Source organism: Monopterus albus, unplaced genomic scaffold, assembly GCF_001952655.1.
Source record: "Monopterus albus unplaced genomic scaffold, M_albus_1.0 scaffold76.1, whole genome shotgun sequence".
NCBI lineage: Eukaryota > Metazoa > Chordata > Actinopteri > Synbranchiformes > Synbranchidae > Monopterus > Monopterus albus.
Window position 1 is genome coordinate 1,763,591 of NW_018127956.1, and position 19,859 is coordinate 1,783,449.

The 19,859-nt window shown below is 45.7% G+C and overlaps 1 protein-coding gene across 7 annotated transcripts in view; it reads left to right on the forward strand.

Annotated features, from left to right (window-relative positions):
* raraa (retinoic acid receptor, alpha a) overlaps positions 1-19,859 on the forward strand; it is a 136,228-nt gene that overhangs the window by 98,210 nt on the left and 18,159 nt on the right. The window contains exon 1 of one of the 7 annotated variants that reach the window (XM_020606211.1): positions 1,374-2,357. The exons of the other annotated variants lie outside the window; for them this stretch is intronic. Within the exon in view, the coding sequence (XP_020461867.1) occupies positions 2,180-2,357 (178 nt within the window). The 5' untranslated portion in view covers positions 1,374-2,179. Of the gene's footprint in view, positions 1-1,373; positions 2,358-19,859 lie in introns of those variants that run through there. 7 annotated transcript variants of the gene reach the window in all.

A 19,859-nucleotide genomic window follows, 5' to 3' on the forward strand; every position in this document is an offset into this window, starting at 1 on the left:
CCCCCACCACCCCCAGCCCTCCTGCCAGCTTCCATGCAGATAATCGCTCTCAACAAACCGTGGTGGTCAGACCCAGCTGGGGTCTGCGGCTCAGGTGTGGGGAAAGTGGGGGGAGGAGAGGTATTGTTCAGACAATGGTGTAGATTACAACACAAGTGAGGCAGGTTTTTGGCCATATCCGCTTTAATGTAGATGTATTTGAAAAGATGACTCACTTATGAAATGTTTTCTGGGCCATGTGGGCGTTTTCAGTTGAAGTTTCACATCCACACTGAGATACCAACACAGCAGGAAAATGCTTAAGAATGCGTGTACACCAGATGACTTGGCAGGGCAGGAGAGGTTGCACTAGACAAGTTGTCAGGATCTGTAGCTGCTCTCTCTTGCACTTGACCTTGTCTGAAACATGCCAGTCATGATCAAACATGCTTGTTATGGCATCTAGTGGGTGCTTGACCTTTATCACTGAGCATGTGGAGCCAACTCCAGCAGATCACAACTGGTCAATATTTCTGAAAGGTTCCCTTTCAACAATACCAAATGAGACTGGTGTTGGAGGCTATTGGCAAAAGCTTTTGACTGTCAACTTAATGGCTTTTCTTATGATTTTTCAGCATTGATATTGTGTGTGACACAGCTGCATATTCTCATAACAAGCTGCAGTAATGTTGCATGGAATGTTGCAGAGTAAAGGTGGGGTTAACATTTTATTAGGGAGGTGATGCAACTCTGAAGCAAAACAAACTTCCTCTAACTACACGGTGAGAAAAGTTAAGTGTCAGTTATCTTGACTTTGCTACTTATGTTACTTTGTGCTGGGTGAACTCGGAGGCTTCTCTATCCAGCACTACAAGGTGGGAAACCCTAATGTGGGATGGGAGCGAGCCAGGGAGGCGAGTCCGAGTCAGCCAGTGGGTCACCAGGAGGTGAGGCTGCCTACTTTCCTGGGTTCAGGAAAAGTTCAGTCGCATAGTATTAGGCAAATTAGGGAGACAGGGGGCAGAAAAAAATCGGAGGGTAGGGATTGATAAGAGTAAGAGAGGAAAGGATCAAACCGGTTGGAAGAAGGAGTCCAAATAGTGGGAACTTCCAGGAAAAGGAACGAGAGCGTTACAGTCTGGTGCAACACTCATTACGTTCATGACCTGGTGTAAAAATATGAAAGACCCATTACTGAGCTTATATAATTTAATCACGTCCTCAAATTTGTTGCCATTTAAAGTCCCCGCACCTAAATTTGAGGGAAGGCGTCGGGCTAGCCCCACACCGGCTCATGCAGGGCCCGTGTTTAGAGGGAGGGAGATACACGGTGACGTCCCTGAAGGGGTTAAACGTAGGAGAAGCGACCGGCTGAAGGCAGAAAAAAGAAAAGGAGTCTATTGGAGGTGGAGTCACAGCCCTCAGCTGCTGTGCCTTGTCACATTTCTGCGGAACATGAGAGTCGCGCGGTTTGCTGTGGGTATGATTTAGGCTTCTCTCCCCAAATACAAACAAGGCGGCGCTGCGTGTTCCGTGCGGACCTGGATGTTGGCGAGCGAGCTCTGGCCGAGGGAAGCCGCCGCCTGGGGTAGCGCACGGAGGAGACTGGCTCTGCTACAGGGCTGACAGGAGTCCACTCAGATGGGACAACCGCCCGTAAGCCGAAGGACAAACTACAACTAAACGGAATTTCCTTTCTGGTCTCTGCGCTTTTATCCCAAAGATATTTTTCTGTGTCGTCGACACAGATTAGGAGATTTGTGTTCCCTTTTCTGGGATTGAATCCAGGTTATTTTATCTTTGTGGTGTGGATATAGTCTAAAGTATTGCTCCGACGGAGCCGATATATTCTGCTGAAGTTATTCGGGTTCGGTTTATTTCGTGTTTACGCGCCGTGCGTTGGTCACCATGCAGGCTGTTTTAGATTATGTTTTCAAATTGAGCGCAGCCCTTTAGGTTATTTCAGGCACTGATTCAGCTCGGCGCCGTAAGAAGATGCCAAATGTTCAGATTTCCCCGCTGTGGTGGGATTTATCACTTTACCTTCGATTTTAATGCAGTCCCCCCCCGTGTGTCCTCCCCCCCCAGTGTCCACCTCTGCTTTTGGCGAGCTGAAAACCATAGGGCTCGTGTTGTGTTCATGCGTGCGCGACTCTAGTCCGGTTTTTGACGACAATCCTCTGCTGTTGTCCGGCTTCGTATGATGTATGAGAGTGTGGACGTTGTGGGACTGAATCCCAGCCCGAGCCCGTTTTTAATGATGGATTACTACAACCAGAACAGAGGATGCTTGATCCCAGAGAAAGGACTGGTGCCCGGAGCGCCCCATCCCTACAGCACGTCCGTCAGAAACCAGCACTGGACCGGCTCCAATCACTGTAGGTTCCTTTCCCTGCTTCGTTTCACTCATTTGGCAAGTTAAATCCTCTATGTTCGTGTGTAGCTGTGCCTTTGTATTTATATCCTATTTGAATTGCGTTTTCCGTTTTGTTAATTTTCTCACTCGACTAAAATCGCGAAGCCCTTTTTTACTCCATATGCTGTAACATGTGCCAAACAGCGTCGCATGTTACCACGTACCAGCACCACCACCGAGCTCCATAACTGCATTATACATACTTGACCCACTTTCGGCTGCCTGTTTGGTGCCTCAGTGTGCGCCCAGGTTGGGCACGTTGCTCCTGAGAAAGCTCGGTGAGGCTGCTGCGCTCACATCCAGGCCACAGTACCTAAAGCGTTTGCTTCCCTGAAATATGCACTAAACACAAACAAGCTGTGTTAATCAGATCAAACTTTCCTGTCAGGGTTATCCCTGGGTTCCTCTGGTAATTTGGATAGCTGCACCAACAGGCCACAGTGCCTGAGGTGGACAACCCTAATGTTCCAACCAGGCCCTGCTCTAATTAAATACGTTTAAGCTGTGGTTTACTTTTTTTTTTAAAGTTTGGGAAACGATTAGAACGCAGTATTCTCAAAGAACAATTTTTACATTGTAATGTTTAATTCATATAGTTAATATCTTAAGACTTTCAGTTAGAATACACATTAAAATAATAGAATAAACATTTTTAAAAATGAATATCTGTATGCCCATGTGTCAAAGAGTGAGACTTTGTGTCATGTCTAAAAATAGCCGGCCAGTGTCTTAATACTGCTTGTGCATGTGTCTGGTGTCTACTTGCTGTGATCAACACTCAGCAGCCATGGCAGATTTTGGTTTATTGATAGTGTTTCTGCTTCAGGAAGAGAGAGTTTTATTGCAACAACAGTTATCACAGAAGCCCCTACCATATATTATTTTACCTCAAAGAAGCTGCCTGCACAAAGCTGAAGCAGGCTCTTATAGAAAAGGCAGGAATCTCCACAGCCTCTTAAGGGCCAATTTCCTCCTTGTTTCAAGACTAAAGAAATGCACAACAAAGGGGACATTTAAACAGGAGTTTCTGATCCTTGGCACCAACAGATGCACTGTGTTTTGTTTGCGCTGTAGTTATTCCTCCTCTGTCTCACTGCGGTATTCCACGTCAGATAACATTAGAAATTTGGAAAACATAAAAAGATAAGTCACATGTGTTTTTCAAAGCCTGATATCCAGCGAGCTTGATAGCATTTATTGAACTGGTCTGCTAAACAGCTCCAGTGGCAGCATTGATTCAAACCATGTGAGCTGGTCCAAAGGAGACCGTGGGGGGTTTGCCCAGGAAAAGACCTCTGATCCCTTAGCTCCGCAATGGCTTGGCTCAGTGGATGTGTCTTTGCCTTACTGCTTAAATGTAATAAAATTTTTGTGCACAGCCAGGGAGTGGTAGGGTGGGGGGTAGAGAATCACAGCTTCAGTTACTGCTGTCACACGGCTTGAAGGCTTATTGGATCATAGGGGTAGAAAACACAACAGATGAAACAGGGCTTTCTCCTTCCACCTCGTGTTCTTCAGCAGAAATCCAAACCAGCCTAGGCTCAAAGCACGAGACGGTCCTAAAAACGTCTCCTCTGTTTCTGAACGTGTCTTTTTTAAGAACACAAACTTCACAGACAGTAGTTTCCTGGTATGTTGTCCTCTGCATGTGGGCTCAGAAGCAGATTGCCGGTGGAGTTACACAGTTTGTTTTACCCCCTCAGTGCTTTTTTCCTTTTCGGGCCTCTTTTTTTTTTCAACTTCTCCACATCGGCTCTAACTGTTCATTACAGGCTTTACAGACATCTTTCTGGCTCTAAGAGTGCACTCAGTGACATCTTCTCTGAAGTGAATAAGAGCCTAAAATGCCACCCGGACCCATTACACACAAACCCAGATCATATATGCACGCCTCATCCCTGATGTTATTAGTTCCTTAAAGATGCTGCCACTTCGGTTGTTTGCCTGCTGTTATCAGTGCATGTTTGCAGCCATTGTCAACAGGATGCTTATATGGTTGTACTCAGAGTAACAGTGTTGAATCTTTATAGTGGAAAAGACCTTGGCCTTGTAGATTAAATAAAGTCTTCCTGAGTGTCTATCGGAATCCTTACAGCACCTATGGGCTCTCGCTTTGAAGTAATGTGCACAGCCTCATTCACATGCCTATCACACAGAAATGAAACAGGGGGTATAAAGGAAAGAGGGCTCAAATGCTCACCAGCCCACGGGCTTGTTGCTCTCTTTTTTTTATTTTTTTCCCCAGGCTAACCACGGTATGAATGATAGTGGTCAAAGAGGATTTCTGTAGAGAGAAGGGCGGGCTATACTGGTCTGTCTTCTGACAGCAGCGCCGGCCAAGTGGGCTATTGGACACGTACACTCTGCGTCTGAGGAGCAAGTTACTGGCAGCTTAATCTGACTCATGTGGTATTTAAAGGACTTCCGCACTTAACCTAGCAGGAGACGAGGACCGAGAAACAACAGATGGTATTTTATTGTTGGTCGGCACAACAGAATGTAAGAGCAGGAGCAGTTTTGGGCAGGGATGAAGGGGGAGGTTGGTTGGAGTGGATGTTTTTGAAAAGGAATTTAAAAAACCCCTGAAAAGTTGGAGCTTTGCTGGTGAAGCACAATCCCATGTGGTATCTCTTTTGGCTTTGGGAAAGGCTACAGCATCAGACAGCCCAGCAAGAGCATCCCCAATTGTTTGTGTTGTTAGGCAGCAACATGGAAAACTGTGGGTGATGTGTTTAGAGTTTGTGCAAGCTAGCAGATTGGTGATGGCTTTGTGAAAGATCTGCAGATCTCCTCCCCTCTATTTATGTATGCAGATATTCTTTGGCAAGTGTGTGCTGAGAGCAGAGAAAGGTGGTGGCTGTTGTAAACAGCTGGAGAAAAGTGTCATTTATTAAGGCAGAGCGTACTCATAAAGAACAAAATTTATTTTCTCAATCAATCCACTCAGGATTTCTTGGCAAAGCTGCTTACAACTTTAGTGAAATTACAGCTTGTGACTTTGTTGACATACAGCAGTAATGCAAATCCCAGGCCCTTAATATTCCTGAACTGCAGTGTTTTCCCTTCACTGATGCCACGTCCCTGAGCGCTATAATATTTTCTGCATGCTCTTTACCATCCACACCTCTACCATCCACAGACTGATGAGAGAGTGGACCTTTCCCTCAGGGACCATGTTGATTCCAGCTTGATTGAACTGGCAGGATGGATGGACAGCATTGAGGCAAGGTCCTCTGTCCTTTCCAGGCAGAGAAGCATCAGGCAGGCGCTGTATTGCAACACGTCTGTCTAATCCTTTTCAGCCAATGGCGAGAGTGATTTAGTAGACTGAACGCCACAGTGTGTGTGTGTGTGTGTGTGTGTGTGTGTGTGTGTGTGTATGTGTATGCTTGCAAGAGAGAGAACAATATGCCCACAGAAACACGCCTGCTTTCACCTTCAGGTGAACATCAATAACCCATTTTGTCATCAAGGTATGTTTGTAATGTCAGAGGGGTGAAGGCAGTTCAGTGCTGCTGTCACTGCTCTCCTGGGAAAGGCCGCAGGGCAGCATTTCACAACCTGCCATCACTCGCTCCCAAAACGGCACCTTGCCACCAACCTCCAGAGCTGTTGCTGCCCTTTTTAATTCAATTCATCATGTACTAAATAAAGATGCTGTTAGAACGGGATGTTCACCTTGTAACAAGGAGCAACAAAGACGCATGATTTACTTTGATAGCACCTGTTGTTTCAGCCTTTTTAAAAAAAATTTTAAGGTGTAGTAAGAGGGTGTGGCCCGTCATCTTGAGCACTGGGAGAGCAACTGGCTTTTAGGCACACATCACACATATGATGCTATAGCTAGCTGGCTGGGGGTGGGGGTTCAACATATTTCTCTCTGGCCACTTTTTGTGCACACATGAACACAAGCTTAGACCCACAGATAGACCCCAGCTTGTTTGTGGAGAGAATCAGCCAGAGGCATCACTCCTAGAATACTGTACACCCGTTTGGTTAGATGTTAAATCCCTTAAACAGGGGTTGGTGTACACCGCAAAGCCCACTTTGATGAACAAAGCAGTGTAGACAAAAAGGATCTAGGCAGTGTCATTGATTCATCAGACCTTAAAGAAGGCAGCTGATTGCAGACAATGTGACACTAGACCATAATCTCACTATCAATAATTACATTCTCTTCCTTGTCTGTGCTGTTACACACAGACACACACACATGCAGGGGTGAGAGGGGGATCGAAACAGTTTAGGTAAAAGGGGGGTTCTACCCTTTAAAATATTCATAGCTTCTTCATTTAAATCAATTCAGTTCTACAGGGGCAGTCATGCGCCAACTGTCAGAAATTGAGCTGGGCCTATTGTAATCACTTCTTTACTTATCTCTACAGATGGCTTGTTCGCAATGGGCTCTGCATGGCTAGCTCGCCAGCGCATTGAGAGCGGACTATTTTCCCCCTTACTCTCTACTTTCTATCTCTCTGACCTATCTCCATGTTTCTTCCCCACCCTCTTATAATGGAACACACATAAATTCATCGGAGTATTGAACCAGGGACATTCATCACACCAGAATTCATCTGCGAGGCATTTTCATTCCCAAAGTGTCTCTTCTCTCTCCCTGCTTTATCTCGCTCTCTCCCTCTCTGGTTTCCCATCACCATGGTGGCATTACCCTGCACAGCAAGCCTACGCCAGCCAGTCAATGTTGCGATTAATCTTTAATGCTCGCCTGCCCTAATTTTGCTCATATTTTACAAGATTTCCTGTTCTCCCACCCTGCTTTTGCCAACATTTGCTATGTATAGAGCGATTACATGGAATGTTGCCTTGTTTCATCAGTTGCAGAGGACCGCTGCCGACCTCTGTCTCTCCTGTGCAGTCAGCCGCACTCTCTCTCAGGCCACTAGCTTTAGGCCAAAAAAGCACAGGGCTGCTGCTGCCACCGTCACACTCATCCTCAGGTTTCCCCTGGGGATGAGTGTTAACATCACATGGATGACAACTGGTTACACCTCAGGAAGTTCACATGCATACTGTACACATGGCACAACGGAATGCCCCCTAATTAAGGGAGCAGGGCAACCAAGAAAATAGGGTAGAGGTTAGTCAGCTAAAAATACAAGACCCTGGCAATTCTCCTGCTGTCGGGGCAAAAAATAGCACAGTGTTGCTGCCATCTCAGTCAGTGTTGTTAACCAAGGAGTGAGAGAGAATGCTCTGTCCCAGCTCATTTGTGCAGGAGAGAAGAAGGAGCTCTGAATCATTCAAACTTACTCTTATTTATTTGTGCAAACAAAACCAAAGCCCCCTTGGCTACAATTGTGCTTTTAATAAGCCAGCAGAGCAGCTTCTAAGATAGAAGCGATGTCTCAGTGCTTCCGATGATCTCATTGCGGTTAATAACTTGAGTCCTTATTTGCCTGGCTTTCATGATACCCGGTGTAGGTATCTTTAACAGGGCCCCTGGGTGCAAGCAGGGCAAATCTGGAGGAAGACAAGCCCTCTCTGTGTGTCTTGATTTATGGAAGCTTTCAGAGGTCTTTCTAAAGTAACTTTAGATTTCCATATTGTGTGTCTTCTCTGTGGCTCTCTCTCATGTCCTCCTGGCCCAGCCTTGCAATTTGGCTAAATCCAGTCCCACTTAGTGACAGAGGAGCTTGGTGTGCCTGGACACCGCTATCTCCTCTTTTTCCCACAGCCCCTCTGAATCATTTCATATTCATTACGTGTCTGACTGAAGCCTGGCCTCTGACATATGACTCTTAAAGGCCCACCTGGGACCAGGATGAAATAGACTGCCGACAGTGATGCGGTTGCAGGAAGATAGTGATGCATAAGACAGCATGTTGGACTAAAGGAAGCAGACAGGCTCGGGTTACAGGCCGCTTGTTCCCTCTAACCTTGTTTGTGATATCTGCATTGTGTGAACTGCGAGATGCCCTGTAGCTGAGCAGCTCTGAACATGCGTAGGGTTAAGAGAGGTGAAACAATTGGATCCTGTTTGTTATGAAAACAGCCTTTGTGTGTTAAATGGCACGTATACTGAAATTAAGCAGCCTCTTCAGTCCAGAGATGTGTTGTCTTAGCTTTGCTGTGTCCTATGGTGTCTTATCTGGGCTGCTGTTAGTAAAGTACTGTGGCTGAGAGAGAGCTGCTTAGTAAATATCACAAGTGGTCATGTCGGATACTCCTCCTGCTAGAGTTGGGTTGAATGTGTGGCCTGCTGGTGTTTCTTTACCTCCGCCAAGGAGATTGGTTTTGGTTCCATGTGTGTGTTGGTTAGCAGGGCTACGGACAAACGGCTGTGTGGATCATCAGCATACTTGGTATAGACGTTGGTGGGGGCCAACCCACAAGACACATTCATTTCTCCATCAAAAGGTATTGAAATCATTTGAAATTTCACACACATACTGTATGTAGGATAGCAGTGTCTATCACCAGAGCAGATTCCAACCGGATCTGCTCCAGATTCCAGAGACTTGGCCTATAATGAAGATAGATCCCTGAAATGTTTAGGTGGGATGCACATTGTAACTGCCTATCGTACTCCAAAAGATGATCCAGGTCTGATCTAGATCCAGGATTTAAGGACACATTTTGTGTTGTTCTGGATATCATTTTTCACAATGGACCCATTTGTGTGAGCGAATGTTGTGCCTTGGTGGAGGTACATACCCTGTCTGAGTGCTCTTGTTCTTGAATGTTTCATACCCAGCGACAACACACTGGGAAAGAAACTGTTCTAACACCTTCAGCGTGACATAGGCCCCCCTGTCTGGACCAAACCAGACGCATACATATCTTTGTTTGTTCCTCGTTTCTGATCATCTTTCTAAAGCTCTGCCAGCCTAGATATTCCTTCAGACCCGGAAAGGGGGCAGGCTGAAATATGCAGCCGTGCGGCAGTTAGAGCGGGGAGAGCACATTCTGTTATTCCATGGGATTTTTAACAGTAACCTGAAGAAAGCTTTTTATAGTCGGCTAAAACGACGATGACAGGAAGGTAGGAACGAGAGGATGAAGAGATGTTTGTTCACAGGTTCTGCTCACAGAGCAACTGAAATGATTTATTTAGCTCCTGTTTCACACTTTCACAATGGTTTTGCTGTGTTTTGACCAAACGGTTATTGTCTTAATGCTTTACCATTTGCACGTATACACACACCTTGTGTTTGGTGCTCGGGTGTGATCAAAGCAGAAGCTTCCGCTGTGCTTTGTAGAGATGGAATCAGAAGTAAATGAGCCCCCTGACAGTGGAGCTTTCCCTTCCTCTTCTTTGCCATTCCAGCCCGGGGAGCTGGGTAATGGAAAAGGCGAGAACAGTTTGAATCAAAGTTGTCAAGTAGCACAGCGTGCCGCCCCCCGTAGTAACCGGCGGCCAAGCCCTTTGCATGTAGCTGTTCTGCTCTTCTGTGACGCCCTGCTTTGCCCTTGCATCACACGTGGGAAACCTTTGCACAGCACTGCTGCCACTGTGGCAGTTCCACAATGGGGCTGGATTATTGTGTCTGGGCTGTCAGCACCTCTCAGCTGAAATAAAACGAGAGAGAGAGATCTCAGGCACTGAGAGGGAGGGGGCGCTTTGGGAGAGCTGGCATTTTCAAACAATAATCTCTGCAGAGCCTTTCAGGGGGTTTAATGTCATTTTTGGCCTCTGGATTTTTGCCCTTTTCTCCTTTCAACAAAAAGCAGTGGAGAGCAAATAGGGAGGAAAAGAACAAGGAAATAAGTGAAAGGAGACAACAGACAGAGAGGCTTGGCTGGTGACTGATATTATTGGTGTTCCAGTGCGACTGATGGAGACCTGGCCTGCATCCAGTGGCTGCCAACAGGCCAGCATTGACAAATTGAGTCTGATACAGAATGACCTATATCCCTGTCCTATTTAGCACATTAGAGCATTTATCTTGCCCATCTCTATTTATTCTTCACTCCTTTCATTTCTTTTGTATCAAGTGTCATGATGAGACAAAAGCCCCTCTTATGATGTTGCCAGTTTTTAGTTTTTTAATGGCCTCAGTGTGTGTTGCCTACTCGCCTTGGCAAAACCAGTTTCCCTTCTCCAGGCTTACCAGATTTTAGCTTGCTAAAAATACAGTTATTTCAGAGATGGAGAAACGGCACACAGCAGATGGATGGCAGCTTATACGAAGCCACCCAACTCTTTTTGAACGTAATACCTCACACACAATCTGCGTCACTTCCCAAATGTGCTTCCTCTAGCTACGGTGGAAATGCTAATCTTCCTTCCTCAGTGTGAATTATGGATTGGAGGTAATGCAGCAATTAGACACACACCTGCTACAATAGCGACCAGTTAGGTTCCCTTCTGCACCAGCTGCACATCATAGTCTAGCCTAAAATATTACTTCCTTACCTGACCTCGCAGCTTCATCTCCCCCCACACTGCATCCTGAGGCTAGAACCAGAGAAAATTTGCTCTTACACATACGCTTGCTAATCCCCAGAACTAGGAAGAGATGCATGGGAATCTTGGTCATCAGACTTTAAAAAGGGACTAAGGGAAGGAGAAGCCACAGTGAGGTAGAAGCCTACTGCAACCCCCCACCCACACAAACACACAAACTAAAGCCTGCTGGGAGGTGCCTTGACAGCTCCACCTGCCCTCTCTGCTCAGCGGGAAGCTTCACCGCTGGCTCCCCCAGAGCTGGCCTACTTGGAACTGTTTGATCTCACTGTGGAATTGCCTTCTGCCTGGCAGGCAGGGAGCTCCTTGATGCTGAGGTTTGGGAAGGTGGAGCGGGCTTCAGTGGAGAGGCTTAATAACTGTATTAACATCGGTGCCTCCTCTAGGACCTATATGCCTACACAGTGAAGGGAGAGGGGGGGGAACAACACAGTGAAGCTGCTTTTTCTCACTTTTAATGAGCTCCACTGATTTTTCTCTCCTCTTCTGTAGCTAAGTCTTTCCATTCAGTACAATTTACAACAGAATAAACACATCTGTATTTGTACATCCTTTCTGTTTACATCACTGTTTTTGTTTTACACATTTATTTTTATCACTATGCTACCTTTGTCTCCTAACTAGGGACGTACCAATACCAGTATCAAGCCTGACACCATCCTCTACTACTGGTACTCATAGAGGTACTATGCACCAGGACCAGTTAATGGCACATTACATCAGCCTCACGCTAGTTGAGCCGGTAGTCAGGCGGAAGACAAGGAATTTCAGTAGTTTGGAGATATTTTAAGAAATGATCATGACAAAAGTAAAGCAGCCATAAGCTCTGCTCTCTGTCTGTCTGGATACAGAGCGGACTAGAGACAAGGTTGTATGACAATAACACAACAAAATCTGCCAGTAATGGAAAGAATATAAGCTGTTTATTACACCTGTTGAACAGGCAGAACACACCCTTGCAGAAATACATCTTCACCCTCCCTGCAGTCAGCTCACCTGGTGCCATTCACCCACTAAGCCCATACGGTGCTCGTTATGCAGGTTGTAGTGAATAAGTGTGAAAGAAAACAAGCGATAATTTGATGTGGTTAATGGTTAAGCCTAAAAAGCTCTGTATATGAAAATTAGTTGAATTCTTGTAGACTTGGAGGCTGAGACTGAGCAGCGCAGGTAGCAGTGATGTTGAAGAGAGAATAATGCCACAGCATGTTGCCAGTTTAACGAGTGAACACCCTTTTTAGTTGGTATGGTTTGAAAATTAAGGTACTTGTTCTGGAAAAAGTCCCACAGTATGTGGTCATCCCTACTCTTGTTTCACTTACTGTCAGACTGCTTTCTTGGCGTCTCATTTCTCCCTTCATCACTTTGTTGCAGCAGCCCACTCCCTGTTAACTCTCCACCTCCACCTCCTCATTTCCTTGTTTGTCTTTGATCTAAGTGTTCACCCACTTTTTACGCCCAGCTGTTTGCCCTTTGTTTACCTACCTCGTCACACTAAACTTGGATTACACATGTGTAATATTACAATCAACTTTGAAGTAAAAGTAGTGCACTGTACTTTATTCACCTGTGTGGGTCAGTATTCATGAAAATCCCCTTTATCTTTTGAATTATACATTGGAAACTGTTAAATACAGTTGATGGCCTCACTTAATTATACATTGGAAACTGTTAAATACAATTGATGGCCTCACTTAGCTTAATGGACAGTGTTAACTGGGAGGGGCGTGCATTCCTTCATGCAGTGGAAGTGGGTCGCAGTAAACGGCACCCAGTCACCCTGAGGGTCACGGTGAGACTCTTGTCGAAAAGCAGAGAGACGGTGCGGTCCACAGAGGGCAGCTGGGGTTAACTGGACCCCAGAGGGGAAGAGGACGGGGGGAGAAGTGGGAGCATTAACACCAGGCTCACCTGAGGGCTCGGCTCAGGTTACTTCCGCCCATTGTTTCTGGTAGATGTGCTTACTAATGTGTACACAGGAAACAAGCATGGACCTGTACATGCATGCTAACATAGATATGATCTCTTTATAGTTGTTTATCACACATGCTTGCACACACGCCATTTCCGGTGACATTGTTGCCCACCAGTTAGTGGTTGTAGTGAGACAACATTGATAGTAGTGATAAATATCAAACTATTTACTATATCAGTAAGGCATAAATGTCTTGGCTCTGCCTGTTTTTCAGAACAGGCTGTTTCTGTGAACAAGCCAATTATATAGTCAGCTAAGAAACTGTTTTCCCATCTATAAAAATGTATTTATTCTATGTGAGAGACCACTTCTTTTGGACTGAGATGGAAAAGATCAATGTTGTCTCACTACAACCACTCCACTAACTGGTGGGCAACAATGTCACCGGAAATGGCGTGCGTGTGTGTGTGTGTGTGTGTGCCATGATCAAATGGCTCCCCCCAGGCTACATTGAAAGGTCAGGGATCCATGCAGGAAATTAGTGTCTGCGGAGGCACAGACAACACACACACACTCAAAGAAAAGGGAAAAGCACCAACCATACCCGAGGAAGCTAAAGATGTGCTTCATTAAATTCTGTTAACGTCCCACCGTGCTTCCTTGATAACTTTGCCCTGCTCTCATCAGCCATTTTTTTCTTAAGTATGGAGCAAGTGTAACCTCCTGGTGTTATCAACTTTTTTTTTCTTCACATTAGCAGTGACACAAAGACTAATGAATCTGCCTCTCCCCACCCACCTGTTCTCCCCTCGTATTGCCCACATCTTCTGCTAAGGAGCCCCCTGACACTGCACATCAGACAGCTGGATCAAATATGCGTCATCAGTCATCGTTAGGGGGCGTGAGCAGGAGGGCGATGGCTGGCTGTACAGTGTTGAGGCTAAGGTATTTGCTTACTTTATGCAGAGAACTTAGTGGCCATTCAGACTGAGTGCGGTAAAACTCCCTACTGTATTTTTTTGACTGTGTTGATCAGGGGGTGGGGGGCTACAGGGGGAGTGTTGTTGGTGTGTATGATATGACCCCATTGTGATGAGTCAGCAGGGCTTCGTTCACATTTCCAGCTCGCCAGTTTCCGTTGTGTTTTGGTTGGCCATGCTACTAATGTAGCCCACTCTACATTGGCACCAATTTCTACCACTAGTGTGTCGGCATTGATCAGTTTAAAAAAAGTTTTTAATACTACCATTTTATATCATAACTAATGAAAACACATGGCGTGTCAAAATGGGGTGTTTCGAACTGTAATTGGAGAATGAATTAGCAGTGAGTGCTCATGTTAACAACGTAAACAAAAGTCTTGTTGCCGTGGGCGGCCATGTTCCGACAGTCCCCCGTACATGATTTGCTCGGCAGTGCCTTTGCCGGATGATGTCACCGCCTGGTGCAGCAAAAGTTGAACCAGATCCAACATTTTTCACCGCATGGGGCTGTGCCGTTTCGCTGGAGCCCCCTGCGGTGCCCGGTGTCGGCTGCGGTGAACACAATCCCCCATAGAAATGACACCTTTGAGACTCGGCCTGAATGTGGCCTTAGTGTGTGCTGCCAAGTTGGGCAGACTGCAACTTCAGCCCGTTAATCTGTAGAATAGTGTCTGTTTGTATATGAACAATGCATTTGCCACTTTGTCTCTTCAGCGTGCAGCTCGCTGGTTTCCTCTGCATATGGTTGTATGTCAGCAGTCTCCTAGGGGTTTTTTAACCCGTGTTGACCTAGTAGCCCCTTTGAGTCCTGGCATCACTGATCTCTTTAACAGACCAGTGACAGGATAATGGCATGCATGTCCATACCTTTGCAGATGCCTCAATTTACAACCACAGTAATATGCTTTCAGCTCAAAACCTGACACTTTGAGCCGACTTGCGAAGTAAACTTTTATCTTTGTTGTGTCATGTGCAGCAGAAGAATGCACGTCAGCCTACTGAGGATTGAAGGGAGAGGTGAATTACAAGCGAGTTGAACTTTGAGCTCCAATCCATGCTGAGCGCACGAGATGTCAAACCTAAACAAGTTTATGTATTTAAAGAGAGACCACCTGATTAGTAAGCCTATTATTTATCATTGTTCAATGCATACTCTCATCCACCTGAGTCATGCTGCACTCATGACCCCTCTCACTGCCATGCCTCTCCTCTGAAGCTGAGGAGATCAGACCCTCGTAATCTGTTTCCCCCGTGATTGACAATGGTGTTATCCACCGAGAGGGAGAGGAGGGGAAAGAACATAAGTCAAGAGAGGCAGTTTAACATGACAAAGCCTGTCCCTGGTGATCCACTCTTCTCCTCCCCAGATCCTCATGAGAGCCTCTTCTTATTCTCCCTTCCCCACCCCCCCCCCTTTCCCCCCATCTCCTCCTCTCACAGTCCACTTCAGCCCTCAAATGCAAATACTTCATTCCTTTCTCCATATCCACGACCTGCTTCCTCCACTGTTGTATATGCGCATAAGAACAGAGGGCCTTGAATGCTGCCATTCACATACGATTAGCGAGTATCAGTGGTCTGATAACCTCTCTGTTAGAGTGAGTGGAGAGCAAACACTCATGCATAAGCATTCGTGAAGGTCCTTTGTGTGGCGCTCAGCCCAGTGAAGATGAATAGGGTCTGGTTAATGCATATTGATGTCATTTTTCAGTATTACCTGTGATTGTTTTTTTTTTTTTTTCATGCTGAGGACAACGGTGTTCAAGATCTCCTCATTAAACCCAGATCTATCAACTAACGGGCATACTTTGTGCTAACGACCTCTCTTCTAAGACCATTTTATATCTTTCCTCGCACTTCTCTTTTCATGATTACTTTAGCACAGGAATATTTTCATGTCTCTCACCATTAAACTCCTTATTTCTGGTTTCGTCTAATGACCTTGGATTTTATGGGAGCAGAGGAAATTGAAGCTGAGTGGCTCTGGAGAAGCACAGCAGCCAGATGAGTAAAATGTTCAAACTTTGAGGCTTTTGTTCAACCGCACATCGAGGTTCTGGATTGGGTAGGCCAAGGTTTAGTATTGCTTTGGCACCTTCCTGGTTCCCAGTATGCACAAGTGCAGTTTATCATAGGAGGAAGAAGCGCGCACACACACACAGTCATCTGCTCACTCACAATTCTATAATTAAGCAATGCACACACTCTGTAGAAAAAGAGGCTTAATGTTTCATGAAGCCATTTTCACAGTCAGAGTGGTAATATTAAACAGTTTGTAAAGGGCTGTGGTTTCACTCCTGTGTGTGTGTGTGTGTGTGTGTGTGTTCACATTGTGAGCCAGTGATGACCATGATCTCGAATTATGTGTCATTAGCTATCATATAGCTGGAAGGGTGTATTCATTCATTGAGTTGACTAAGGGAGGTTACACTACAGTTGTGCCTTCTCCCTTTCTTTCCATTTTCAGTGAGTCTAGAAGCAAACGTGTCAGCATGCACAGCTTTTATTTAGAGGCCTGTTTTGGAAATGTTTGCCTTCGTGTCACAATCCCTGTTTCTCAGTTCAGCCCCTATTTCTCCTCAGACGCTTCCCTCCTCCCTTCTCTCTTTATCGGCCCCCGTTTCTCTTGCAGCCTGTCTCTTCTTGCTCCTCCAGCTCTTGGTGTCTTAGCTTGGATCAGTCATGTCACTCAACTGATGGTATACAGCTGCTGTGTGATCAGTTTGTAAATATAAATTCACATTCAGTGGTAGATACACTGCCTGTTTTCATCATGTAGAAGACTCAGTAATCATAGGTTTGGATCTCCCATTGAGTTCAGCTGTCTTTAGCTCCGAGTGATGAAGCTTTTGGGCTGTCCCTATTGTATGCACATGGGAGGACATTTGTAGCTTGTCTTATATATTCACTGACACCACAGTCTTAACATACCTGCCTGATTGTGTGTTCAGAATCCTTAGTGAAGATCTAAACACACATTCTCAGGTTATTGTTCATGCCCACCACCAATATGACATATGTTAAAGGCTGCTGAAACACACCGCTGTGCCTGTCCACATCCTGCCATCCTCTGGGTGACACAGGCTGTCTTTTGGCCCCCTTATGACTACAACGGTGTCCCACACTATCAGCTCATGCCAAATATCTCCAGGCATCTTTGGGCCGATGCCAGCTCACATAGTCCCGCTGTCAGTCAGCAGGCACAGACAGCTGCTGGGTAGAGTTACATGGTACTCTGGGTTGCAGGGGTGCATTGTGGCTGGGGACCTTCTGGTTGTCTCATGCAATAATGGGGCGTCGGGGTGCTTTTTATGTTTTTGTTATTTTGCTCAGATTCATGAACTCCCAAGTGTTCATAACCATTTATGAAGCTTTTATTTGCGGCCTGGCTGTGTGGTGTGTTGTGTGGTTCTTTGAAGACTCATAATTAACTGCAGCTGCTATAGTTGACATGAAGTTACAGCTCAAAGTTTAGCCCCTGTAGGCCTCACCTTTGCCATCTGCTCTATCTTTTGTTGCCCCTCCCACCTCCCTCCCCCACACTCTAGTTTGTCCACATGTTCTCAGTTCCGTCTCCATTTGCCGAGGCAGCAGTGATAGGAAAACCTGGTGTGTTGTTATTTCAGAGCCCTGGCAGCCTGGAGAGGGAAGTTATCTTGGGCCCCTGGAGAAGGGCTTGGGAACACAGTGGGGGCTGCTGAGCTGATTAAAACCAGGCCCGGCCTAGACAAGAACATGCCGATGTTCACACGCACAGGCTCTCACGCACATACAGCACATATCACAGAAATGCGTTCAGCTGTGCACATTTCTGTTGTTCGTGTGCTCAAAAGTAATCACAGAAGAAGACACACACCCATACAATTGTTAGGTATTTTTAGTCAGATAGAAATTGTTTGTATTAGAAATGTTTAGTGGAGATAGGATGTCTAGTTAGACTGTTAAATGCTTAGTCATGCTTATGAGTTTCTACAGGGTACATCTGGTCAAGGATAACTAGAGAGAAGAGTTGATGACTGTCAGCAGACAGGGTGTTTAATATTATTATTATGACGTGTATAACTGTAGCCTTAGCCATAATATGTTCTTATGTTTAAGTCACGACATGTTACTAGAAGTCTGTGAGAATGTTTTTAGCTACACACCACTTAACCAACAGACACACACACACATTGAGGCTAGCCCAACCGAAGAGATATAATGTATAGGCCTGGTGGGTTCAGGGTCCTTCATCTTACATCTGCCTGCGAGCAGTTTGGAGGTGCAAGATATCTGAGCGTGTAATGTTAATTCTACCTGTGATCCTTTGAATAAATCAGCACTGTTTTGAAGTTACTTGGACTGTCTCGTCTCTCAGAGTTAGCAATGGTAACAAGAACCAAAGACCAACACAAAGAACTCCTCCTAAGTCACCCCACCTCACCCAGATGTAAAGATGTCATAAATTACCCACGCTAAACACAAGTTGGTGTTTCCTCCACTTCTGGCCCAAGACAAACACCGCTGTTTCCTGGTGTTGAAGAGGGACGGTCGTAACAAGCAAGAAAGACGTCTTACTGTGCACCACCTTGCCCTTCAGCCTCTGCTCAGACCCTCGTCCATCACTCTCATATGTCTGTATGTTTTTCTTGCTGTAACACTCTAGATGGGGGAGTTATTTGGCCCCAGTTTGGAGCGTTATCCATCAGAATTTGGTCTTTGAGTCAGTGTAGTCTTCAAACGCACTGCGGAGTAGTCCTTTAGGAATCCAAACTGTCACATCAGTTTCTGCTCTCACTGCAGAATTTGGATATCTGCTATGTTTGCAAAACAGCAGGCTGTCATTTCTCTAAAGTGTAGACAACAACATACTGCTAAGTGGAAGTGATGTCATTCACTGCACAAAATTATATTAGAATCAGATTAAGCTCTCGGTTGATCCACGCCAGTCTTTACACTGAGTATCATGGTGTCAGATAAAAAACATATTAGGACTTTATTAGAAACCTTATCTCATACCTGATAAATTTCAGTGCACATGGAAAATAAAGATCTGGAACCTTGACAAATTTTTTCCCCCCCCCTAAAATTGTTATTGCGCAAGTTTCCATTGTTAGGAAACTCAATGTTAGTGTAAACACCCTGTATCTCTCAGCACCGTGACCTCTCCCGGCGAGGTGAGGCATGCATGGAGGAGTAAAGCAGCTCAGCACGGTTGTTTCCACTACACTGAAAACTGTATTGTTTATCTTCTGCACCTCAGTCACGTGTTTCTGGCGCCAGCGTCTGAGAGGCAGCACATGACTCATGGTGCTGGTGTGGTGTTACTAGCTTGCAACATGGAGCCCTTGGTCCTAGGTGTTATTTTAACCCCCCATCAGAAGAACAAGTGAGAAACTCAATTTTCAAATCTCGCTGCAATGAAAGTACTGATCAAAAGTCAATACTGAACGTAAGTACGTACCCTTGAAGCAACATTTCACATGTCTTGATGAGCCAGCTCGGGTGAAAGTGGAGCTTGGCCCCACTTGGCCCTGGGTGGAAGCAGGACTGACTGAAACCTAGTCGGCATAATTAGCCCTGGTGCTAGAACCAGATGGAAACAGAGGGCAACCCGTGCTCGCCCAACTCCATATGATAAAAGTAGGCTGACCCGCACTGATGGGAAAAAAAGTGAGATGGGGGTGGAAAGGCTGGATTTAGTTAGTCAATATGGGAGGTGTGAAGCTTGCTGTCTGCTCCTCTGCTGTCTGAACCTCCACTGGCTCTCTCTCCTATTTCTCTGTTATATGAGTGTGTGTGTGTTTTAACTTATTCCTGTTTGCCCTGCTGCCGGATTCCTCCCTGTCTTTTATCCAGTAACTGTTCACACTGTGTTTGAATACAAACACACCCTACTGTCGGCCTCCTTAGAGCTCCGTCAGTCTGTGCACGCCCACCAACACCCCAGCTCATATTCAAATGGTGTACTTTGCTTTGCTGTCAGTAATCAGTGTGAAGGCAGTGTACGCGGCCTCATCCATTTTCTGCAGAGAGCTGTTATGACGCTTTGTTAGAGAATGACAGGATTTCCCTGTAAGCAAGGAAACGGTCCCATTTCCCTCTTTAGTAATTGAAGAGTGCTGACAAAGCACTCCCGTGTGTGTGTATTATTTTCTC